The following is a 27,682-nucleotide window of genomic DNA, read 5'->3' on the forward strand; positions in this document are numbered from 1 at the left end:
ATGGATTCGCCTACGACGAGCAAGGATACATTAATATCCTTCGTTACCCCTTCTTCGATTTCAACCCAGAAAATTGATCGTTCTATCGAAGAGTACGTGGTCCGCATTATCTTCACGCTAACAGAGGCTATCGACGAGCAATTTGCCGGTGCTCAGTGGCAAATTGTCTCCTAATCTTCCCAAGGGTGAACCTCTTCTCCTTTTCATTTATTTTCATAAGCCCCTAATCTTGTAGGTGGTGACGAGTCACAATGAGCCAGGCTTCACCTTTATGATTAAGCTTAGTAAACGTAGGGTTGATTGTGCCTTTTATGTTCCAATCTTATTGTTAGATTAGGGATTTCTGTTAAAAGCTATTTACTTCGCATATTATTGAAATTCTAACTTGTTTTGATATTCCAAGTGTTTGGCAAGTGGTTTAGCCTAAACGTAGGCACCCCTCTCTTGTTTTCTTTCGTCGTTTTGATTGCTAATAACTTTAATCATGATTGCTTTAAGCAATAAGTTGTGCAAATTCTTATCGTATACATTTAAATATGTTAGTCCTGCATCACTAACTGCTTGCTTGAAACTTTAGGAATCTTCAAACCATGAACCAACATATAGATTATTTGCCTCATCAGTTTGGGGTATAAAGAATCATCGCACATATCATCTAGGATAATATCATTATTTTCTTCAATCTTTGAGCTGAACTGATGCATTTCAGTAACTAGTTGTCTATTTTAGTTTGAATGTTTTGTAATTGGGACATATCTTTATCGTGATATTTCATTGCAACCGTCACCTCAATTCTATTCATTTCATAAGAACTGCTAAGCATGTCAACTACATCTGAATCACTTGAAACCATTATGTAATTCTTAGGTGATGTTCCATTGACATGATAGTGTAAGTCGAATGGTTGATCCCGTAGTCAATGATAAAGTGCTTCAACTCGTTCTTTTAAAAACATTAAATTGATTTCATCTCTCCGAAGCTTTAAGGTTTTCTAATTTCCACCCACATACTTCATTCAAGTTTGACCCTGCACCTCACTCCAATATCCACCAAATTTGAGGGAAATGAAACAAAAATTACTTGAATGCATTTCTATGTATGCAAATAATTAATGTTTTAGCATGAGTGAAAAAAGTGAATCAAATGAGTTACCTGCTCGGGCGAAGAAGAGGCGACGGGTTGTAGGAGAAGCTTTCACACGGGAAAAATCCCCGGTCGGGGTTTCATTTTTGACGGGAACGTTACGGAGTGGCATTTCAAATGTTAGGAATTTTGTTTTTGTGGTATATAAGTAAATATGATAGTTTGAGTATTGAATATGTATTTTTTAATAGTTTGAGGTGTTATGTATGTTAAATTCCCTATTAAAAATTGAATGTTGTTTCAACTCCAAAAAATTTAAGCCATTGGAGCTATCATACCCAATAGTAAGGTGATTGCAATTGGTTTCTAACTTACTCTATAATTCTATATATGGTTTAGCTTTGGTTTTCAAACTTGTTATTTTAAAAATCTCACATTTTTGTTTTCTTTTAATTTAATATCCAGCTGTTTGTTTTGTGAAGTATAATATTAATGGATATGATAGTTCTATGCAGAGCCAACAATCTACTGTAAGTGCAAGGAACTTGTAGAGGAAAAAATTTGATAAATGATCTCATTTTGAGTACTATAATGTTCACTTCTATGGCTTAAATTTTTTGGTGTTGAAATGGCAACTGTTATAATGCTTTGGGTTCTCTACTAAAGCTACTATGCTTATTCGGGCGTTCCACCACCACCACCAACAACAACAACAAGCCTTTGTCCCATTACGTGGGGTTGGCTACATGAATCCTTTTTCGCCATTGTGTACTTTTCCATCATGTCATCTATTTTTAAGAAACAATATAAAGATGTGTCTATTTCCAGTCAACTTATGACACTATCTGGCAGGATAATTAATTGCATTTCTTCTGAAGAGTTTTCTCCTTGAGATTTTTCTACATAACTGGCTAAAAACATGAAACATCATGATTTTAACAAAATCAAGGCTTTCTCAGATTGTATGGTAAGTGGCTTTGGTACTATATAATATCAATTTTTTTCAGTGGAATTTGTTTTTCCATATAGTTTTATATATTGTTTAGCCCGTTACTCGTTAAGAGGTTATAGAGTTATGTTACTTGCCCTTGTCTCTATCATTTTCTTTATGCAACTTTTTCCTTTCAAGTCAGTACACGTTTTAGATATCTTGGATCTATTGTTCAGAGTGATGGTGAAATTGATGGGGATATTATCAGCAGAATTCAAGTTGGATGGTTGAAGTGGAGGAATGCATCGGGCTTATTATGCGATAGAAAAGTCCCCCTCAAACTTAAGGGAAAATTCTATAGGATGGTGGTGAGACCTGCAATGCTTTATGGTGCCGAATGTTGGCCATTAAAAGAGAAGCAAAATACTAAGTTAAGTGTTGCAGAGATGAGGATGCTTAGGTGGATGAGTGGCTTAACCCCTAGAGATAGGATACAAAATTAGCATATACATGAAAAGGTTGGAGTAGCTCCAGTGGAAGATAAGATTAGAGAGAGTTGCCTTAGATGGTTTGGTCACATTAAACGGAGGCCTTCCGGTGACCCGGTTAGAAAAGTTGAGGTATTAGATTTGGCTTATGTTAATAAAGGTAGAGGTAAACCTAAAAAGGCTTGTTTAGAAAATATTAGAAATGATATTTCTTTGTTAGATTTAAATGAGATTTTGACTTTTAAGTGGACACAATGGTGAAAAAAGATTCATGTAGCCGACCCCACGTAGTGGGACAAAGGCTTGTTGTTGTATTAAACTGCAGCATGAGTAGTTAATATGAATTTCCGTAGACTACACGGTCAAGCAGTGTCAATAAGCCACAATGTGCATGATTTCTTAACCCTTGGAAATTAATGAGTTGGAATAGCTTTGAATTTTTAGATGTAAGTAAGTATTTTAGATGAAGTTATTGTTCTAATGATTATAAAGCTAAAGTATTAGATAAAAAATAATATGAATAAAACTATAGAAATAGTTTTTAATAATAAATAGATTTGACAGCTAAATTAGTACTTAACAAATTCCTACTATGTACATCGCTCAACTTGGTCTGTTGGTTAGGAGCTTTGGTTGCCAACCAAGAGGTGTTGGGTTTGAATCTCGTGTATGTGAGTTTGCCTTAATTGGCCTAAATGTTCAAAAAATAAATAAAAATCCTACGATGTTAAATATCAAAGATACTAAAATTTAAATTCATCTTTTAAGTCCAAAACTAATGAATGATGCTAGATACATAAATTTTTACTAAGAATGACTTTACCATCTAATCGATTTATTTTTCTTATAAAAAAATAATCAATCTGAGTTTTGTTATATCTATTTTTATAAATGATGAGATGATCATCTCTTTTCTTAAATAATGTAGTAGTAATTACAAAATCATAATTAGAAGAAAATCTAATATGGTCCTATCACCTTTATTGGTTGCTTCAAACTTATAAAAAAAATAATCAATCTGAGTTTTACTATATCTATTTTTATAAATGATGAGATGCTCGTCTCTTTTTTTAAATAAGGTATTAACAATTACAAAATCGTAAGCTAGAGAAAAATTTAATATGATCATATCATTTTTATTAGTCGCTCCAAACTTGTAGCCACTATGAATATATTTAAAATCTTCTACCGTTATATTAACATGTCCATTTAAATCTCATATAATAAAAAAATTCTTAAATAGATATCATTTGTATTAATTTTCTAAATCATTCTAAAATTTCAATTTTGAACACGAATCCAAATCTATTTAAGGAGCATATGGACTTATAATATTAATAATTTTAACATGAACAATAATATTTAAAGTAATAATTATATCTCTAATTCTATTAATTTTTATAACATTATTCTTGAAACTCCTAACATGACACAATGGAGAAAAATGACTCATATAGCCGACCCCAAGTAGTGGGATAAAGGTTGGATATTGATGTTGTCGTTGTTGTATCCTTGAAACTATTATCTATAATCACACCTACACAATTTCTAGTACTATTCCTACCTGAATACCATAGTTTAAATCATAAACTATCAATCTTCTTAACTTTTTCTCCAACATATTTATTTTCTTGAACATATAAAATATGTATCTTCCCATGAATTATAATATCTATAAATTTCATTATATCTATTGCATGAGAACCTATATTCCAAGCTCTTATCCTAATTCTAATTTTATGCACTAGCTTCTTTGCCTACATTCGTTCATGATGTGGGGACCCTTGCTTATTTAACGGTGCAGTAGTCCTTGCACACTTCTGGTTGTATTCAATCCATACAAATCGCTTACAGGGAATGTCATAACATAAATGCTATGTATTGAAGAATTCATGTTATGATTGTTCATTAAATTTTACACTTATTATTGACTATCTTACCTGACACTTCACTTTTCTTATTCAGGACTTGAGACCCGGCAATGACAATGTTAACTATCCCTACAAAAGAAAGAAAAAGAAAACAAGTCCAATAAGAGAATTTAATTATGAAAAGGACCCGTCAAAGATAGGGGTGTCAATTCGGGTCAACGGGTCGGGTTCGGGTCGAACCCGAGTTGACCCGAATCTAAACGGTTCAACCCGAACTTGACCTGTTTTTGCAAACGGGTCGGACATTTCAACCCGGACCCGATCCGGCCGGGTTGCCGGGTTGACCCGACCCGACTCGCTACCCGGCAGTGGGCGACGCGCGAGGGTTTGGCAGCGAGTGTGGCACTCGCCGGGTCAACCCGAACCCGACCCGTTTTTTAAACGGGTTGAATCTGCGAAACCCGAACCGGACCCGTTTTTCAAAAGGGTTGTCGTGTCATGTCTAATATTAACACCCCTAGTCTAAGACTATGTCATTATACATTTATGTAATATTTAATAATAATAATAATAATAATAATAATAATAATAATAGTATTAATTTAAACAATGTGTGCACTGCACTCCCAATAAATTCCAGCCCTCTTGCCTCTCTTCAAAAGTGGGCAGTGATGTGTTGGTTGTAATTGTTATTGGTCTAAAATACCTGTTTGGAGCTTTGACTTGCTCTATTATTAGATTTTTGACATACAGTTAGAGCAACATAATTTTAAATAGTAAGAGTATAACTAAGAATTAAAAACAAGGGTTATTTTTTTAGGTATTCATTTGCTCTTTCAAATGATTTTCATGTGTAATTATCCTACAATGAGGATATCAAGACATGGAAAATCTATTAGAGGTGTGGTCGTTGATCTACGACCACGATTACATCACGCTACTTATGATTTTCATATTTATGCTTGATGTATTATTTTTTTATTTTATGAAGTTTATTATGTTTTTTTCCTTTTTTTGCCCTTACTTAAGGGCTTAGGTATGTGTAAGCCCTAGGGGCATTGTAGTACTTTTTATTTTCTCATTGTATGGGCTATTTAAAGCCCCCCTCTTCTTCTTCTTTGAGAATCAATGAATGAATTATAAGAAATTTCCTGCACGTGTTCTTTGGAGAGTTGTGAGAGTTCTAGAAGAGAGATTTGGAGAAATCCCTTGGAAGGGAAATCGGATCACCCACCAACCTTGGAGACGGCCGGGTTCGTGGTTCTTCTTCCTTTACCCTTTTTCGTTCCTTTTCCTTTCCCTTCCTCTTTCCCCATTAAGCCACCAACATCCCCATCCAATTCTCTTCCTCTTAGCCACTGGATTCCCTAGCCACACTCCACCTCGCCGCCAGCCAAATTCCCCCACCGCAACCACCAGCCCACTTACCCTAAACTCCCACCCCACCCGCCGGCCCTTCACCCAACCGAACCCAAGCCCAAGCCGCCGCCCCTTCCCCTTTGGGTTTTCCCTCCATCATTGCTTGCAATTACCCCTTACCTAATTGGGATTGAATAATTTAGGCAACTCAACTACTTCATAAATTCAAATTTATTTGAATTTGAAAAGTTACCTAAAATATTAATCCTATTTTAGGAAAGTTTTCAAATCCCTTCATCTTTGAGTTTTAAATTAATTTGGGATGAATTATCTCTTCCCAAATTTAATTCCTTAATTTAAAGAAGCATTATCTCTTCCCCAATTCCCTTGGTGCCGCCGACCCCTCCAAGCTCCCACCTCCTTGATGCTTTCCAAAATAAAACCTCTCATGTGGGAAAGAATTAAATACTTTCCTAATTTTGATCATCTTAACTTTGGAAACAATTCAAATTCCAATTAACTTGAATTTGAAATCCTTTCCTAAAGAGATTTATTTATTTTTGGAACTCTCAAATCCTCTCAAATCTAAAATTGATTAGAGATTTCTCTCTAATTCTCTTTCCCCTTTTAGCAACCCAAGTTTGAAAGGAATTATAAATTACCCAATTAACTCCCCATGCATGCCCCCCCTCTCTCTTTTCTAATTAAAATCCTTCCTTAAATCCTCAAATCAAGCTCTCCCTAACCAATCCCAAATCCAGTCAGCCCCTCCCAAGCCGACCCTGACGTTTCCATCCCGTTTTGGAACTTTTGGCTTGCTGTCTACGCAAATCAGAAGAATTATTTTGTTGTCCTGCACTATTGGAGTTCCTGAATTAGTATCTAAAAGTTCCAAGCATCATCTAGCAACCATCCAAGGTTTTTCTAAGCATTAGAAGTTGGCTTTCCAGCTTTTCCCAAGAACCAAAACTGCAGTAACATTGCTGTCCAGAATTTCTGGACAGTGTCGGGAAGCTGTCCCACTACTCAGAGATCACTGTGTGCTGCCCGGAAGGTTCAGGTTGCTGCCCAAACATGCAAGCCGAGATTAGTTTGCTGTCCACCATCCCGAGATCATCAAATTGTTGTCCTAAGGCATCTAGGAGTTGAGAACTGTTGTCTACTTCCTCTCAAGCACATAAACACCACACCGGAGCTTTGGTTTGTCTTGTCTATTTGGGTGATCTTTTCCCCTACTCTTTTATCTTTTAAATGCTCTCAATTGTAGCTCTAATTGACTCATGGAAAGTTGTGTTAACTCTTCCCGCTAAAGCCTAGTATTTATTAGGAGTTGTGTGAGAGATCTTTCATAGCACTTCTCTTATTGTTAGAGTAGGGATTTCTTGTTGAAACTCATTTCGTTTGCAATGTCAAGAGTAATTGATTGTTATGTGATTTCTACTTCTTGCAAGTAACTTGGCCTAAGCTTGTGTTTACCGCTCTTTATGTTTTATTTCCTTGTTTGAATCACCATAAAGATTTAATTAATTTGATCTTACTCATTAAGCGTGCAAAATTCCTTATCTAAATCAAATTTTCATGCATGTCCTACATCACTATCTCTTTCAAAAATCATCAAAGACTATGTCATTATATATTTATCATCTGTAACATTTATTAATAATAGTATTCATAATAGTAATTGTAATAATGAAAATAATATTATTAATCATCATCATCATCATAATTATTAATAGTAATTATTATTATTATTATTATTATTATTATTATTATTATTATTATTATTATTATTATTATTATTAATTTGTTAAATTTGTGTGTGTGAACTCCCTATGAATTCCATCCCCATGCCTCTCCTTATAAGTGGACAGTAAGTTGGTTGTAATTTCTGTTGGTCGGATGTACTTACTTGGATCTTGAATCGCTGTCATAGATTTGTGACATAATTAAGGTTAACATCACTTTAAAGAGTTAGCGTATACATAAGAATAAAAAAAAGGGGGTTATTTTCTTAGGTGTGCTTTTGCTCTTCAACAGATTTCCATGTGCAACTGCCTCACAATTATCTCTTTCACAAATCGTCACTATTTGTAGTTTTAATCTTGGGGATACTCTTGCTATTTAGACCAATTCACTCCCTGGCCCCTCAATTTGTATGCAAGATGGGTTGAAAGTTCTCTCCTATATGGGCTCCCGCCACAAATGAAAACTCGATTATGGTACCTAGTTATTCTTTTTCTGATCAAACTAACCTTTATATATTTTATGTTTGATGCATTCTACTTTTCTACATTATATTAAGGCTTTTGATTACTTGCATTATTCTGTTATTTTTATTTAGAGATTGGCACAAGGACGTTGAGGCTCTTTTCCAACATCTCTTTCTGTAATTAATACTATCACATTTTTAGTAATCATATGCAATAAGCTAAATTAATTTTTTTCTTAAATGAAATGAAATATAGCAATCTCAGGATGTTTGTATTCTTTAGGACTTCCTGGTGCTTGTTATTTGTAGTTGTATGTTTATCTCGGTAATCCATACATATAAGATTTTGTGTGGCCAAATGTAGGGCTTGCTTTCGCTCCCCTATACTTCTACAATGGCGGAGTTCGTGAATTTCTTGCAACTTTGAAGCAGCACGTGTTTGTTGTTAGGTTTGTATGTTAAAACTTTTTTTCAACCTTAACATATTAATTGTATAATTTCTTTTGAAATGGTCTTATTAAGTTGTTTCCATCTTAATGACTTATTACAAAAATTTAAATACATGTGGTATTGAGAAGAAAATCCTTCTTGTTTATATTATTCACTAGAGACATCTATTTACATTAGTTAATTATAAGCATATCCAAATTATAGGCATATCCAAATTAGAAAAAGGCAACTAATTGAATTTAATTTATTATTCACTCGCTCAAAGTTTTTGACGAACCTAACATGAAGGTTTCCACCATAAAGCTTGTGTTTGAACCATAGACATAAGGAATCATGATTTTTTTTAAAGTGATAACCATTTCTAAGTTGATAATGTATATTGTAACATTATGATTACAACACAAAACTATTGCTGTGTAACAAGCAAATCAACTTCTCAGAGAAGAGTCTTTACCCATATTATGTTTTGCATATAAAATGGGGAATAGCTTTATATTCAACCTCAACGTTGGATCTTGTCATAATACTTTATTTCTTACTTTTTTTTAATGATTTTTTTACCTCTAATAAAAATATTATATTAAAATATTAACTTTGTGATCAACAGATCTGGCTGAATTGACCTCTGGGAATGCTTCCTTACTTTAGTACTCGCTTTTAATACATAATGGCCTTTTTCTAGTGAACTTTTTAATTGCATAACATGATTATCTCCCAATGCTTTTGTTTCGCAGTTTGCATGTTTTGGTTTACAACTCCAACATCAAATGAAATGCTTGGCCTATCGATAGCTAGATAAATCAGTTTCTTGGACAACCTTTGTATCAAAAGTTTTTGGGACATAGTTAAAGTTTTTTCTTGATTTCACCCCAAAATAAATGAGTGGACATAGGGGAAATTTGCTTCATTGACTTATTGATAATAGTTTAGAAAATTGAAAATTATTATTATTTATGGCTAAATTTATTACAATAGCCCTGGTAACACTACTATGGGAAAGTGACCCTTTAAAGTTTTGCATGAGATGCAACCTAAAGCGCCTAAGACTTTTATATCATTTTCTTTTCATGCATATTTTGATTCTATTGCATGATTTGCTGATTATGTACTTGAATAACATTTTGACGTTAAAACATAAATTGATTTACTAATTGACAAGTATAAAACTATGATGAATATTTGCACAAATCTCATGAAAATAATGAAGATGATTATGTGTTTGATGCTTCTCTTCTAACTCCTTTATGAAACTTCATGCCCAATCCTCTGGTTCATAAAAAAATACTTAAAAAATGTGGATCAAATGCATATACTATTGATTTTCCTATCGACATAAATCTTATTCCGTTTTTCAATAGTGAGATATTAATACTTGCCAACCTATCAAATTTTCAACATATAGTATTTCTACGGTAGGAGTTTATGCATCCTTTCTAGAAGCAACAGTTTCAATCTTGCCACTAGCCTTATACTAGTCCAAATTGTTGAGCAGGTTTTTCAGATGAGGTTGTATTTGGTAGCTTCTTTGTGTGGGCAATATTATTTTATTCTATGGTGAGGTCATTCACCTTTAGATGACTCATGGGTGACTTATGAGGAGCTTCAATGCATATCTCCCAACCTTCTTGATGAGTACCTTTAGCTTGATTCTTCTAAGGAGAGTTCTTGACACCCCAAGGGAGTTGAGACAGCTATTCTATTCGAACTAATGTTACATCTTGATGGAGAGATTAATTAAATATTTTTTTTTATTTTGAGTTCTGTATAATATTGATATTGGGATTTTATTTTATTTGGTTTATTTTTGGCCTTAAAGGATTCATGTCATTATTATTCGACAAGTTTTACGCTGGCTGTCGAGTACCTAACACAACCCTCAACTTTTCTCATCCAGGACTTGGGACCTGGCAATGAAGGGTGGAAATACTGTTGGACCTGATGATATTTCAATAGAGGTGTGGAAATGCTTAGGAGATGAAGGAATTTCTTGGCGCTTACTAAACTTTTTAATATTGTTTTGAAGACTAAAAAGATGCCAGATTGTTTTGAAGACTAAAAAGATGCCATATGAGTGGAGAATGAGTGTGTTAATTCCTATTTGTAAGAATAAATGTGATGCACAAGATTGTGCAAATTATAGAGAAATTAAGTTAATGTGTCATACTCAAAACTATGGAAGCGAGTTATGGAGCATAGGTTGCGGCATGATACTAATGTTTCTCAAAATCAATTTGGATTCATGCCGGGTAGGTCGACTATGGAAGCCATACATTTATTAAGAGGTTTGATGGAGAAATATAGAGAAAATAGGGATTGATTTAGAAAAAGCATATGATAAAGTTCCAAGATAAGTGCTATGGAGAGTTCTTGAAAAGAAATGAATTAATAACGCTTATATTCAAATCATTAAAGATATGTATGCATGAGCTATTACTTGTGTTCAAACACAAGGTGGTTTGACCAATGATTTTCCTATTTCGGTTGGGTTACATCAAGGATCAGCCTTACGCCCATATCTTTTTGCTTTAGTCATGGATGTTCTCACTAGACATTTGCAAGAGGATGTACCTTAGTGTATGCTTTTTGCTGATGATATTCTTCTTGTTGATAAGACCAGAGAGGGAGTTGAAGGTAAACTTGAATTATGGAGGTCAACCTTAGAGTCTAAAGGTTTTCTCTTGAGTAGATCTAAAACGGAATATATGGAGCGTAATTTTAGTAGTAATAGACCTAGTGAGGGGACTGTGACTTTGGGCGATCAAGTCATTAATAAAAGTACACGTTTTAGATATCTTGGATCTATTATTCAGAGTGATGGTGAAATAGTTGGGGATATTATCAGCAGAATTCAAGTTGGATGGTTGAAGTGGAGGAATGCATCGGGCTTATTGTGTGATAAAAAAGTACCCCTCAAACTTAAGGGGAAATTCTATAAGATGGTGGTGAGGCCTGCAATGCTTTATGGTGCCGAATATTGGCCATTAAAAGAGAAGCATAATACTAAGTTAAGTGTGGCAGAGATGAGGATGCTCAGGTGGATGAGTGGCACCCTTAGAAATAGGATATGAAATGGGCATATACGTCAAAAGGTTGAAGTAGCTCCATTAGAAGATAAGGTTAGAGAGAGTCGCCTTAGATGGTTTGTTCACATAAAACGGCGGCCTTCCGATGACCCAGTTAGGAAAGTAGAGGTATTAGATTTGACTTATGTTAAGAAAGGTAGAGGCAGACCTAAAAAAACTTGGTTAGAAAATATTAAAAATGATATTTCTTTTTTTGATTTAAACGAGAATTTGACTTTTAATAGGACACAACGGAGAAAAAAATTCATGTAGCCGACCCCACATAGTGGGATAAAGGCTTGATGTTGTTTTTGTTGTTGTTGTTGGTTTATTTTTGGCCTTATTATTTTTATTGGGATTTATTTTCTACTAAATGTGTTGTTTTTTGCTTGATAAGGACCTCTAAGGCTAATTAAGATATTAATTATTGAATAAAAGTTTGAGATCTATTACAACCGTGTCCTATTTATAATTGAGGAATAAGTACAACGTGCCAAGGTACGATAAAATAAACCTGCACCATTTACCAGTACATATAGAGTTCTGTACTTAGATTAAAAATTTTTTACACGAGCGCATATAAATGTATTGGCGTGCATGTAAATTTTTTTCTGTAAGATTTTGTTTTTCACGAGCTGTTGAGGTAGATTTCTTAATGTGGCAAATGATGTTTTCAGGTCTGCAGATGACCCAAACGTTTTTTTGTTGAATGATTTTCAGGATCCTCTTCAGGTGCACACTTGACTCTGTCTGGATTCTACAGCTTGTAATTAAATATTTACTATCTTTGTTTTCTAAAATCTCAATTCCATTATGCTTAAGTGCTTCACTTTCATATTAATATTTTCTAATGTAAAAACAGTTATATGGAATATCATTTTAGCGTCATTTCTTGCATTCCTGTTTCAATCAAGTGTACACCAAGTTAATCTTAATTGCTTCATTTTCATCTTTAATATTTTTTCTTTTGCAAAAGCAGTTTTTTGTATTCTCATTTAAGCAGCATTTCTTTCGTTTCTCTTTTTATTGATCAGCTATCACAGTTTTCTTTTAAGGCCGTATCAACTGAAGCAATTCAGTTAAAATGAATTGAATGGTTCAATTTAAGCAATTTGAGTAGTCTCGGTTTAAAAATTGAGTGAACAAATATGTATGCATTTTTATGTATATGGAGCTACAAATGAGCACTCAATAATGTTATAATTGTTAATAATGAAGGGTGTGATTGGTTCAAGTTTTGTGGATTTTTTTCATATAGAAATTGTTTTGGCATATAAGAAGGGAAAAGTTTGTAAAACTCTAACATAACCTGGCATGTTGTATTTACGAGTTAGTTACCAAAAGGGGACATACAAGTAAAATCTAATGTTCAGAAATGAGAATGATAATGTTGGACGATGAGGCAAACTTAGGAAGGAGAAAGTTTTAAATGATTGTGAGAGAGTATGGAAGACAAACATAGTCCATAAGATAATATAGTACATGATAGTATAGTTTTGGCATGAATAAATATGAGAAGAAGATTAATGTGCACAAAGATGCGGGGTACAGGATTAATGTTAATTTGCTAATAGAAAAGGGCCACGAAAAGATGCATGGTTAGAGTTATTTTAAATGTTTTATCTAAGCTAATTGTAAAGCTTTATTAGCTCTAAATATCAGTGATTTTAATTTAATTATAAAGAACAAGGATTGTGAGTGCAAGTGAACCATACCGGAAAAATAAATGCTTTGTTCATGGTCCTCACTCCAGAATACTCTTTTTTACCAATTTTGTTTTAAGATATTCCTAATGTTACATTAATTATCAAAGCTTTCTCCATATGATATATGAGCGAAAAATCAGTAACCATTTGCAAAGCATCGAATTACCTCATCCACCAAGTGTAAAATTGTAATATTTTGAACCGACGAAAGCCGGCTTTGTACCTAGAATTGAAATAAAGAAGGGACGAAGAAGATGAGGGAGGCGAAGGGATAGAGATTTTCATAGTCGAGTGAAGGAGCCAAGCGAACTTCTGGTTTCTTCGCCTAGAGTCGTGTTCGTAGAAGACGAAGATGATGAAGGGCTCATCGATTCGCTACAAGGTGTCGAGCCGTTCTATCATGTGGAAGTTAATGGGACGTAAAGCACGGAAGAGAGAGAATCTGTTATTGCCGAGCATCGAGGATGAAGAAGTCGTCTCATTATCAACGAAGGAATCGAAGGGGTTTTCGGCTATTAGGATCGCGAGTAGTCACCAGAGGGAGTCGAAGGGGAAGCTCCATTTCTTTGAATTGCTATAAAGATGGGAGTTGTGAGGTGAGAGGGAGACGATGAGAGATTGAAAGCAAGATTGAAATCGAGAGGGAGAATCAATTTGGGAAGAAGAAGACTGTGTGCAAAATGTCAAGAAGTGGGAAGGCACATGCATGCTATTCGTGTCGACGAGAAGAGCAGCGACAAGCGAATATGTTAGATTTTGTATGATATTGTTTTGTTATTTTGTAATTTTTTGTGATTATTTCTAGGAATCAATATTAGGTATTAATGAAAATTTATAATTAATAATATAATTAAAATAGGAATTAATTAATAAAGGAAATGTTTAGATTTTCAAATAGAAACTTTATAATTGATTAATGCGAAAATTATCATATTTGATGTGAGCAAAACTAGAGTAAAGAGACAAATTGGAGAACACCATGACAAGACTTAAACCAAACTCAATTCATATGTAGCTTGCAAACATCCAAACAAACTTAGGAGAAACAAAAGCCAAATCGAACAAAACAAAATAAAAACATAAAAACGCTATCCTCAGTAAAACCGTCTAGCGGTCTCCTCACATGCAACGAAAGTAGGAAATTTAAGAAAATTGTGCTTGGGCTTGCAAACCAAGGGTCTACCACTGCAAAAGCGTCCAACGTTCTTTCTAAATTCCTTCGGAAAATGTCTCCAAATTTCAGCAAACGTACACTTCCAAAGCTCAAGAAGAAGGATACAAGTGGAGTGGAACTTTTGTAGAGAAGGGGTTAGAAGCCAAGACGAAATAGAGATGAGGAAAGGGGGGATAGAACAAGCTCTCAAGCTTTTCCAAGAAGAAACCCTCCGTTTTTTGTAGAGATTTTTTCTCAGATTTTCAACAACCTTTTTCATGCCAAAACATCTCCATTTTATAAGCAAAAGAAGGTAGACAAATAGCCATAACACCTCCAACCAAATCCAATAAGAATTAGGGAAATGAAAGGCCAAAAGTCACCAATTAGAAGGCCAAAAGACAGCAAAAACTGCAGCAGAAATTCTGCATAGAAAAATAGAGAAAACTCACGGAATTCCACCCCAAACAACCACGGTAAACAAGCCAGCAAGGGACCCGAAAAGCCAGCACATGAGGCAAAGAATCAGGTCACGAAAAACCAGCCAGCAAGGGGCCCGAAAAGCCAGCACAGGAGACAAAGTGGCAGATCACGGAAAACCAACCAGCAAGAGAAAACCGAGAAGACAAAGAAAGAAGAAAAGGCACAAGTCCACTCCATTGAGCTCCTCAATAATAAGCTTGAAAAAAAGCATACCTTTTTTATTTAATGAGTTAGGAAGTGCATTTAATCTCTAATCAATGAATTAAACTTCAGCTCAACATTTATGAGCTAACACCAAGTAGAATTCCAGCATTTTGAGCTCAACACTAAGCAACCAAGGCCCACCCGGGAGCAGCAACTTCACCAAACTGAAATTAGCAAGCAGTCTAAGTACGAAATGGACCCAAGAGTAAGCAAACCCAAGGCTTTGTCATGCCTAGCACATTCCTACCATGATCATTGGAAGCTCAACCATCATAGGATAGCTTAAAAACATAAAACTCAGCTAATATTGTTCAAAATACATTAAAACAAAAATAAACTAAAAATATTGAATGCATCAATATTTTAAACCTAAGATTATACTTAAAATTTTAAAAATACTACTAGCAAATTTTAGTTTAAAAATAAATAAATAATAATAATAAAAATAATAAATTTTAAGTGATAAATACTGATAATTTGATTTCAAAGTTAATTATTAAAAATAGTTAATGGTGTAGATTTTGATATGTATATATAAGAGCAAATTATGAGATTTATAATAAAATTTAATTTATTTTAAAAAATAGTGATTTTTCATCTAGCATTAATTTAATTTAAGTGATAAAAAATAAATTGAATATAAGAACTCTTTAGGTATATTCAATAGCTAATTGTAGACACAGAGAGAGGACAATTTATATTGTATAAAAATAGTTTTAAAATTTTAGTTATTAGTGTCACTACTTGGCCCGGAAGCTCGATTTAATGATGCAGGAACAAACGGTCGAATGGTAGATTAAAATTTTTAATTCATCTAAAACTATCTTATTAAACTTTGAAAAAACGATTAAAACTTCAAATATGAGCATAACTTGATACAAAAAAATCATTCAATTACTTTTCATTCAGTGTCTCATGTCTACGGTACATATTTCTGCCTCTTCTACTCATTTTGATTGATTATAATAAACTTACCTAAAAAAGTTAGAGCAACTAATAGTAAGCCATAACTTAATGAGTAAAACATACATTTAAACTATAATAACTCAAGATAATTTGAAAATAATATGCATAATCTTTTAATTATATCAGTTCATTTTGAGACTTTTTTATTTCATAACTTTCAATGTTAAACATAAATCATTTTTTTCATAGATATCATATATGTATTCATATCATTGTCATTTATCATAAATAATACAACCGTTACAGGAGCCATCATCTAATTTAGTATCAATGAAAATACTCCTTTACTATTTTCTTTTCCTTTTCATTTTTAACGTGCACGGGTACATTGCGTCCTCAGCTAGTACCATAAGGCATGTGCTCAATTAGTCAACATGCACATGCAAGCATACTATATCATATCATTTCATTTTACATTTTTTCATATCATTTCATATTGAATTTTATAATAAACATCATGATAACATAAGAAAATGACTAAATCCTACATTTTTCCTTTCTAACTCATTCGAATTACCTAACTAAATTAAAAATGATTTTGATTTTCGTTTTATCCTAAAGCCCTAAATTTGAAAACCAAATTTTCATATTTCCATCACCAATTTATGCAAAAATATTCCCCTTTCCCAAATTAATAATTAGGCATAATGATTTTTGAATTTTCTTTAATTAAAATTTAGGGAAAATAAAAAAAACTTGTGATAAACCTAATTTTTACTTTTAAAAGCATTCCTAAAGCTATTAAGAATAATATTTATGAAATCACTTTCAAAGAAATTACGTTTTGGAAAAAGCCTGATGTAGGACTACATGCAAAAATCGGAAACTTGCACAAAATATTTTGAGAACAATTTCAGATTTTCGTTATTTGTGATTAAAACAACAAAGTAAAACTAATAAACGGTCAATTCCGTTTAGGCTAAACTACGCAAGATGCTAAACGAAATAAAAACACGTGGGAAAATAAAGCATTGCATGCGGGGTAGTTTCCAACTTAAACTTTGTTTAACAAAGAGATCCAAAAGCAAAGAAGTAACAATTCCTACGAATACTAGTGGATGGCGATAAATAGACACAATCTCTTGCTTGAACAATTTCTCACGAAGAAAGTAGAATTTGAAAGTAAATGAGTCAAGGAAGAAAATCACCTTCTCGGAGAAACGTCGTAATTCACCACGCACCTTCCAATAGCTACTCCTTCAACGACGACTACGGGAGGACGAAATTTCTAGAGATCCGTCAATGATTTGAATCACGCCGACGAAGGAAATTTGAGGCGATCCACGACGCCTTGGCCATCGGATGCGAAGTAGGAATCAAATGCCGGATCGGCCATGCATCATTATCATGTAAAGAGAGAAAGACCAAGAGTGGGAGAGGGAGAGAGATGGCGGTGGGAGGGAGGAAGAAGCTAGGGTTTGGAGAGAACTAAATGGGGTGAAGAAAATTTGTTATAATCTCCATACTAAAATTATTCTCAGATTTTAAGTAGAAATGGAGGGAAAATTTTGGAAATTTGAATTTCAAAGACATATAATTAGGAGCCTTAATGAAGCATTAAAGGAGGGGAAGCCACCAAGGGGGCCGGCGGCATAGTAAGGGGGAAGGGGGGTTTGTGAGAGTGTAATGGTTTTCCTAATTTGCTCCAACAAATTAATGAAGAAAAATTTCAAATCCGTTTCAATTCAAATTTGAAATTGAAACCTCATTGAAACTTTTCTAATTTGGCACCGGACAAATTTGGAAACTTTCACTCATCAAAATTTTCAAATTTCAAAATTTGAAAATACATGAGGTGGCGGCAAGGGAACCGGCAATTGACGGTAATGGAGTGGTGGATGAAGAGGAGGCCGGCGGTTAAGGAGGTGGCCGGCGGGATGAATGGGAGGGGGCGGGTTTTGGGGAGATTGAGCTTGGGTGGTGAGGTTAGGAGGTGGTGATTGGTGGTGGGGAATGACCGGCGGTGGATATTGGGTAGAGAGGAAACAAGGGAGGAGGATAAACCAAGAGCCACCGGTGGTGACTGTTGGGTACGACGGGTGGCCTCTCCTAGGCTCCACCAAACTCTCAACTCTCAAGCTCCACACAAAAGCTTCAAGAAGACAAAATGCAGGAAATTTTTTTTTCAATATCATTCATTAGCTTCAAAAGTACAAGAGGAAGACTTTAAATAGCCTATTACAATGACATAAAGCAAAAGGACTCAAATACCCTCAAGGGGCTACATGACTCAATCCTTCAAGAAAGGGTTAAAAGGGAAAATGCTGAAATAAAATACATCAATAAGAAAATGATAATACTAAAATCAAAAGTACATCGGATAAATCGTGGCCGTAGATCTACGGCCACGTCGACGGTAGACTTTCCAACTGATGTCCCCATCAAAGCCCTAATTTAGAACTCTCACAAACTCTTGAGAAAATAAGAATTAGGGTTTAGAAAATCATTATTAAGCTTTTCTAAACATTCCCTTTTTAAAATTTTAAGCATTTGTAGAAACCCTAGATTTTCAAAATAAGAAATCTAAGTGAAAACGAAGAGTGTTTTGATTTAGGAACTCACATTTTTCTTCCTTAAGCTCTTCCCTTCAATTTCCTATAAGATTCAATGCCTGAAATCACCCTAAACCGCCACTGGAATACCTTGCCCGCTGCCCCTTTCTCCCTCCTTGCGTTCGCCCGAATGCACAATGAAGGGACCGAAATGTCTCGGTTCCTTTTAGGCCTTTAGGACGGTGGGGGAAAAGGAAAAAACCAAATGATGCATGTACTCTTAAATGAATAAGTTTCATTCAGAAAGGAAAGGGCTATTTAGTCATTTTCCTTTAAATAATTTTCGTCGATTTTTAATTTCAAGACCGTGAAAAAATAATCTGATGTTTTTTTTATATCAAATTGATCGAAATTTAATGTAAAATTTTATAAAAGTTATTTCGTCATATTCAGACAACTTCAAAAATTTACCTATTTTCATCGCGGTGCGTTGTAGTGCGTCGCGACGCTACAATTCGACATTTTTGGGTTTTACAATTCTCCACTCCTAATAAAATTTTGTCCTTAAAATTTACATATAACTTCTAGTTACGTAAGTAAACAACATCTTCAATTTCAGACAATATAAACTTGAACATTGAATACACAAGTGAATAAAACTAAACGTCTGATATAACATAACAAAATAACCTGCTAAATCCAAAATATCTAATATAACATAACAAGTCACTATATTAGATAATAAAGCCATTTCAACTATCTTTGTTAACATTTGTGGATTTGTTGGGCTCCTACTGAGTCAAAGTATAAACCTGCGGTTGAACATTCTACCTTAATTGATTTTGTATTGGAGCTGAAACTGATGGTTCAATCATCTTCTGATTACCAAAATTCTTCTGTAAAGGTGCTTCACTTGATCTCATCCCTCTTGAAGTCCTTTAAACCAATGTAAGGCAATATTTTGCCATGTGTCTAGGCTGACGACACCCATAGCAAGTATTGGAGCCCATCAAACATTCACTCTTATGCAATATTCCACACTCAGCACAAGCTTCCATAGCTATACTAGCAGTAATGCTGCTAACTCCATTAAGGTTAGACCTAAACTTCTTTTCATTTGATCCTTCAGTCTAATTATTTTGGATATCTTCTTTTTATGTTGGTTCCTTCTCTTCTGAGTGATTTGAAAATCAATCTCCACCCTTCTATCTCTTTCCACCAATTCTGAATAATCTTCAATTTCTAAAGGTACTAAAGGTTGTCTAATTGCATTTTTTAGGTCAGGTAGGAATTGATAACATTTCTTCTCTTGTTGCAATCAACTGCGGTGCATATCTGGATAGAGTTGTAAATTCTGCTTCACATTTCTTCATTGATTTGTCTTTTTGAATCGGTCTTATAAATTTATCCTGCATCTGCCTCATTGCTGACATAGGTACGAACCTTTCTCTAAAAAGTTATACAAAGTCTTCCCAGTTGACCAGTAAATTTTTAATATCTCCTAGCCTGTCTTTACGTTGTCCTCTCTACCACTTTTATGCTTTTCCATCCAAGATAGAGGTAGCGAGTGACACTTTTCTTTCATCAGGACATGACATGCTATCCAGAATCTTTTCTATACGGAGCAAGCAATTATCTACCTCAATTGGTCCCTCATTACCTTTGAATAATAGTGGTCGCATGTCCTGAAACAACTTTAGATATTTATCCACTCCAACTACAAGTTATGATCTTGATTTTTGAAGCATTTGGGTATAACCGCCATCATCTAGGTAAAGGTATTGGTGTTTACTATCACTTCAAGTGGTAGTTCTTCTTCTTTCATATTTTTATTGATTACATTGTCTTGATCATCAGCATACCTGATATATTTATAAATTTAATTAATTGTATTATCTAAATGAATATTTAAATTCTCAAATAAGTTTATAAATCATTCTTATAGCTCTTTCATTACGATTCAAATTCCTAAGAAACTCCTTGTGCTCTAATACCACTCTTGTCCGAACTCGACCCGAAGGCTCAAATAAACGAGGCGGGAATAGACGGTCGACGATAGATTAAATTTTTTAATTCATCTAAAACTATCTCAATAAATTTTGAAAGAACCACTAAAACTTCAAATAAGAATATAAACTGATACAAAAAAAATCATTCAATTACCTTTCATTCTGTGTCTCACGTCTAAGGTACACATTTTTGCATCTTCTACTCATTTTGATTATAATAAACTTACCTGAAAGAAAAGTTATAGCAACTAACAGTAAGTCACAGCTTAGTAAGTAAAACATACATTTAAACTATAGTAACTCAAGATAATTTGAAAACAAATATGCATAATCTTTTAATTATATCAGTTCATTTTGAGACTTTTTCATTTCATAACTTTCGATGTTAAGCATAAATCATTTCTTTCATACATATCATATATGTATTTATATATTCTCATTTATCATAAATAATACAACCGTCACAAGAGTCACCGTCTAATTTGGTACCAATAAAGGTACTCATTTACTATTTCATTTTCTTTTTTCTTTTTTATGTGCATGGGTACATTGTATCCCCAGCCATTACCATAAGGGGGTGTGCTCCATCAGTCAACATGCACATACAAGCATACTATATCATATCATTTCATTTTACTTTTTTTTTCATATCTTATCATATTGAATTTTATAATAAATATCATGATAACATAGGATAAATGATATCTTTTAATTTAACATGCTCAATTGTTTATTATAAAGAAAAATCATGTAACATTAACAGCGAGCAAATAGATAAGAATAATACTTGATATATCATGTAGAGGAGAAGCAATATCATTACTGTAATTAAAAGTCATGAGTACTCACCTTAAATGTTTCCAAGCTTTAATATTTTCCTAAGCTCAAGCTTTGCGGTAGATTCCAATACTCGTCTCAACTTAATTATAAAAAATCTTCCATGGTTCAAATAACATTATAAGATCTTAAACTTTCAACTTTGTGTTCTCAATTACAAAGTAACATAAATGATTCCTGTACTTCTTACTATGATAACCTAATTAATTCAACAAAGAGAGTTCTAATTCATCTCAAAATTTCTACTACCCAACATTAATCATCATTCATTTTCATTAAGATAGCATTTTATTATCATTAACATAGCATTATAATTCATCTTACATAATCATTTTTGGATTTTTCTTTAATTAAAATTTGGGGAAAATAAAAAAAATGTGATAAACCCTAATTTTTACCCTTAAAAGCATTCCTAAAGCTTTTAAGAATAACATTTGTAAAAGCACTTTCAAAGAAATTACGTTTTCGAAAAAGCCCTAATTTGGAACTCTTACAAACTATTGAGAAAATAAGAATTTTGGTTTAGAAAATCATTATTAAGCTTTTCCAAACATTCCCTTTCTAAAATTTTAAGCATTTGGAAAAACCCTAGATTTTCAACATAAGAAATATAAATGAAAACAAAGAGATTTCAATTTAGAAACTCACATTTTTCTTCTTTAAGCTCTTCCCTTCAATTTCCTCTAAGATTCACAGTCGGAAACCGCCCTAAACTGCTCCCAGAAGACCTTGCCTGCCGCCCCTTTCTCCCTCATTGTGTTCTGACAAATGCACAATGAAGGGACCGAAATGTTTCGGTCCCTTTTAGGCCTTTAGGGCGGTGAGGGAAAAACCAAATGATGCATGTACCCTTAAATGAATAAATTTCATTTAGAAAGGAAAGGGCTATTTAGTCATTTTTCTTTAAATACTTTTTTACGATTTTTAATTTTAAAACCGTGTAAAATTAACCCTAAATCCTTTATATCAAATTGATCTAAATTTAATGTAGAATTTTATAAAAATTATTTCGTCAAATTCTGACAACTTCAAAAATTTGCCTATTTTTGTCGCAGTGCATCTCAGCTCCCCGCGACACTATGATTCGACATTTTCGGGTTTTACAATTAGATCTATAAATTTATGGGAGTAAACTTTAAATATTAGAATTAGAGAATATTTTGAATTAGAGATAAATTATTAGTATGACAATGAGAATATCATTATATAGGTATTAAGCTAACAATAATAGAGTGGTGACTAAAGCAAAATTTCAAGACTTCTGATTCGAGGTGAGTACTCATTTTTTTAAATTTCAGTGATGATTTTATTTTCTCTCAAATTAAATGCATTGAAAAATAGTGATACATGTTTATTTATTTATTTTTGCAAGTTAGATCATGATTTATCTTTCTCATATTTAATGATTGGTCATTTTGAATTAGATGATTATTAATATATTCTGTTTCACATTACTTTACAAAGTTAATGAGTGTTATATGAATGAAATGGCTATATAGACATGCTTATTTGTACATGATTTATTGATGGATCACACCCTCTTATGGTATTGGCTGAGAACATAATGTACCCACATGCGTGAAATGAAAAAGGTTTTAGAAAAAGTTATGGAAAAGGAAATGAAAAATGAAGTACATTCATTTGTACTATTTTAGATGGTGTCTCCTGTAACGGTTGTATTAGTTATAAAAATGATAACGATAAGATATACATGTGTAATATATAAATATGCATAACATCTCATGGTCATTCTCAAATAAATTTCAAATTAAATTATTTTATGTTTTGTAAAGAGTATGCATGTTTTTTTCAAATTATTTTGTATTATTATAATTTAGAAGTATCATATACTCACTAAATTGTGTTATCTCACTCCATATTTACAAATGTACACAAGTATTATCCAAATAGTTTAAATGAGTGGTAGATGAGAGAATGTGTAGCATAGGTGCATTGCTCCAAAAGAAATTTATCTTATTCAAAATGGATTTTGAGAGCTTGCATGAGATGCTTTTATCCGGAATGTATCAGAAACTTGTATGGTAGATATTTCACAGTCAGCTTTTGTCACACCCCAGTTTGGCTTACCCTCTAACAAACAAACTGGAGTATAACAGAGAAGGAAAGAAATTTACTTAGGCTCTCCTAACATGTCAACCTATCAACTCCAAACATCGTAATGGAAGCATATAATGTACTCACTGAACATTAAACATAATTAAAACAAATACAAAGCTCTACTAAATCTTTTGAAATTTACTTACATACCAAAAGGTTTATACAGCTATCCTTCAGATCTCCTCTAAGAGCACCATTCATGACTAAATAATAATATGGTTAGAGCACCTTTCACATGGATCACAAAAAAAATATAACAGTACACTTTCATTTTTGTTAATTGTTCAACACCCTTTTTAATATATTATATGATGACTATAAGCTTTTGCACCCTTTCAGCTTTCCAATTCAAGGTTGGGTCTAGATTCCCAACTTTTAGAATTGAAGTTGTTCTCTCAATTCAAGGTTAGGTCCAAATTCCCAATTTCTAGACTTGAGAGTATAGGCTTATCTCGTTAGGTCTTTCGCCTTTACTTGTGCGGGCTTATCCCCCAACATATGGCTTAAATCACCTTCCTAATAGTAATCATTTTTTTTCCTCATGACATATGCTAGTATACATAATACTTTACGAATAATCATAGTCATGAATAAGCTGAAATAAATTGAAGAAAATTAAAATAAATGCTATCAACCATAATAGATATGAATAGATATGAATTGCAATCAAAGAAAACAATTATTAATTTCTATAGCATTGTAAGGTATCTCACCTCCCTTGAAATTCGTTCTTCTTGTTCTTGTTTCCTCCTCCTTTTATACCCTTCCTCAATTGAATTCTTCATTCGACCAAATTCTTTTCCTAGACTCATAATATAGATATTCTTAATTCCACTAAGCTCTTGCATTCCACTAAGCTTTAATGCTAACCGTTGGATGGACTAAGGAAAAGATCAGCCAATGCATGCTAACCTAAGTGGAATCCTGGAATTTAGAATCTGAATTGCATTAATTCTTCATATACATAATACTTGGATTTGAATTAACTGTTTTAATCATAATAAGTTAATTATAATCAGTTAAATACATTAGCTACATTAGCTGTACCATTAGTACAATTTATTAAATTAGATTAATACTTTATGCATACTTCCATATGTCAAACTACTCGATTTTAAAAGTAGAATTTAATGAAAATCAATATACATTTAGAGAAAGTATGTACTTACATTTATTTCGAATATTTGGGTATTATAGCTTTTGCTTGACAATTATGGCTTTCTTTTCTGATCTCTTTGCTTCCATTTGATTACCTTTTGCAGAAAAGCTTGTCATCTTTGGAGCTTCCAAGGGTTCTCTCAGTTGCTAATGGGACACCAATGCAGGGCTCACCTAATGAGGTTTCTTCAATTTATGATTCTATGAGGGTAGATGGAATTACCGCAAGTGGTACCTCGAGTGCTTTTGAATACAGGGGAAGACACCGGCGCAAGACCCATGACCCTACTCATGACCTTTCCATTCATGTTATGGAAAAGTTCTCACTCGTGACTAAGTTTGCCCGGGAAGCAACCACACAACTTTTTGGTGAATTTCATGAAAGTCACGAGCTTCTCCATGACAGAAAGCAGAAAGATAGTTCCCCGCTGGATTCCGGAGTGGTTAGTCAGCCTAATGATACGCAATCAAAGGCGGATAACATTGTGGCAACATCAGATTCGACTGAGGTAATTCCTAGTCTTAAGCTAAGCCTGCAGACTTCTCTGCACGCTAGAATAGGCATTTGTTTTCAATGTCGGATTCTGATTCACAATTTTCATTTGTTGTCTTTGTGGTTGTTATAATCACTTTAAAAAAATTATGTAATTTGAACCAATAAGAATTGAGAATACCTTACCCTAGTAAATTGTTACATTTTTCTCTGATTTGTCATAATAATCCTCGACATAAGATATAACACAAAACTAGGATAACTTTCTGTGATTGTTAAATGCATAACCAATCAGTTAATTGAGAAATATTGTTTTTGAGTGCAGATTGCAGCTCATTCATTTGTCCGTTCTTACCTTGATTTCAGAAATGATTGTGTTGATTGTTAATGCCGCATCTGCATTAAAAGGAAATGCATATCTTGCCAGATGACATAGAACATGCCAACCAAATTATTGGCTTCGCAGAGCAATGAAAGTTTCTAGCGGCTATTTTATTGCAGTTGAGATTTCCCCACTTGTCTCGGAATCTCTGTCTAGTCCCAGGTTTTCCTCATCTAGGGATTTCTTTCCCTTCTCTATAGGAAACACTACTGAAGGTTCAACCTATTCTATCTCAGAAAGTAGTCTATATCTACCAAGAATTTCACCATTTACAATAAATGAGGCTCAACTTCATAGAAAATTCCAAGAAGTGCACAATTTTCTCTATCTCAAAAGAATATTCATTTTATTCTTTTTTTTTTCTTAATAATCAAAATTACGGTAGAGTTACATGGAAAGTACCTAAAGAAAACAAAATAAGAGAAGTTGGGCATTAGGGCTGTAATATGTCCCGTCTTCATTTCGCTGCATAAGCAGCTCAATTGTTTGGAATGGGGGGTTGAGGTAACACTCTCATCTTCTCAAATCAGCCAAGCCATGTTGCACCAATTTGTTATTAGGGAAAATATATTCCATTTGCTTACTCGTAAGTGGGCTTGTTAGATAGGTTTCCAACATTTAAAATATGATAGCGTAAGTGATGCGGACATCCGATCATGAAGATTTTCAAAGGAGACGACGATTGACGGCCGAGATCATTCCACCTTATCTTAATTTGTTATTTGTAATTTTTATTTTTATTATGAATTTTTTCATTTTTACCCTTACTTAAGAGGGTCGTCCTATGTAAGCCCTAGGGGCATATGTGTCTTGTTTTAGTTTCTTAGGCCTATATATAGAGGCCCTTGCTTGTGTAATGTAATGTTGGATGATTAATAAAATTTTGTATTTGCATTTGTGTTCTTTGGGAAGAACCTTGAGTGAGATTCTTATGGGAGGAATTCATAGCTTCCACCAGCCGTAGGATGTGTCCGGGCTCGTGGCCTGAAGTCCCTTGGTGAAGGGTAACACAATACCCGTCACCCCCCCTCCCCCGCGCCAACCTCCCTAGCCGCCGGTCTCACCAAACTGTCGGCCACCTTCTTTCCCCTTGGCTCCGCAAATCTCCCTTTACATTCAAAGCCCTTTCCTATTTTAGCCCTTCTAACTTAGTAACAAATTGAAATTTAAAATTCACATTAATTTGAATATGAATTTTGTTTCTAAAATTAGGATTCTTATTTTATGAAAGTATTTGAATTAGGTCCAGTTAATTATTTAATTGGATGTGATTTAAATATTTCTCTCTAATTTAAGGTTCGAATCAAAGTCCTTTTTAATTCTCTTTCTATAACCTCTCCTCCCCCTTTTAACGCCGCCGACCCTCCCCCTTCTTCCTCTTTGCCTCCAAAATTTGAATTCCCCTTTGATTACCTTCCTTTTATCAAACTATTTAAGTTAGGAAAATATTTGAGTTCAAATTCTAAGTAATTTTGAATCTGAAATACCTTCCTAATTTAAGATAGCCTATTTTAGGAAAGTTACTTAAATTAAATCTAATTAGGTTTCTAATTGAATTTGATTTGATTTAATTATTCTTAATATTTTGATCTCAATTAAAGCAAGAAATTCAAATCTCAAATGTTCCATTTTTTCCCTTCTTTTTCTGCATCAGTACGTTACTATTCTCTACTTGTGAATAGAACGCACCTGATACATGATTGCAGACTTAAACCAAACTCTCCAGTTACTAATGGATAAGTAGTTACTTCGATCTTGCACTTACAAAGATACTATAACAATCTTGTAAAAAAGTCTTCTTGTCAAGATGCATTCTTATTTCTTATACGTATAAAATGTGCCTGTTTAGATAACCAGTATGAAGAATAAACTTTATATCTTTTTGGTATTTTATTTTGGTTCAAATTTCTTGTATTCTAAGTCAATTCTGATTAATAAAATTTCTTAATTTTACGCAAGCATATTCTTGTCCTAAAAAGAGGTTAATTAAACCTACTTTTTTTTAAGTTTCTTATTGATTTGTTACCTTTTTCTCTAGCAAAATAATTTTTCCGGTAACCTATGATTTATGTTTTCAGGTTTAATGAGTAATTTGTATGTCTTTTTGACAGCTTGACAAATTATCACTTGTATGGGGAAAGCCAAGGCAACCTCCTTTGAACCATGAAGAGGTAAATTCATACATTCTAACGCATTCATGTGTAGTTGTATTGGCTTGTGATCATTGA

General features: G+C 33.5%; 1 protein-coding gene across 1 annotated transcript; it reads left to right on the forward strand.

The window, feature by feature from the left end:
• Positions 1-27,682, forward strand: LOC110100610. The gene is made up of 5 exons (XM_020828191.1): positions 1-148; positions 8,306-8,390; positions 12,131-12,185; positions 24,684-25,088; positions 27,566-27,682. Exons 1-5 carry the CDS (start codon positions 1-3, stop codon positions 27,680-27,682), a joined length of 810 nt encoding a protein of 269 aa, XP_020683850.1.

This window comes from Dendrobium catenatum, unplaced genomic scaffold (assembly GCF_001605985.2).
Source record: "Dendrobium catenatum unplaced genomic scaffold, ASM160598v2 fragScaff_scaffold_387, whole genome shotgun sequence".
In the NCBI taxonomy this organism is placed as follows: domain Eukaryota; kingdom Viridiplantae; phylum Streptophyta; class Magnoliopsida; order Asparagales; family Orchidaceae; genus Dendrobium; species Dendrobium catenatum.

What these genes read in the sequence shown, in the direction of transcription:
- LOC110100610 (XM_020828191.1), top strand. Translation starts at nt 1, where the DNA reads ATGGATTCGCCTACGACGAGCAAGGATACATTAATATCCTTCGTTACC. An exon ending in TATCGACGAGCAATTTGCCG is followed by an intron (nt 149 to 8,305) that starts GTGCTCAGTGGC and finishes GGCCAAATGTAG; the next exon opens with GGCTTGCTTTCGCTCCCCTA. An exon ending in CAACATCAGATTCGACTGAG is followed by an intron (nt 25,089 to 27,565) that starts GTAATTCCTAGT and finishes TCTTTTTGACAG; the next exon opens with CTTGACAAATTATCACTTGT.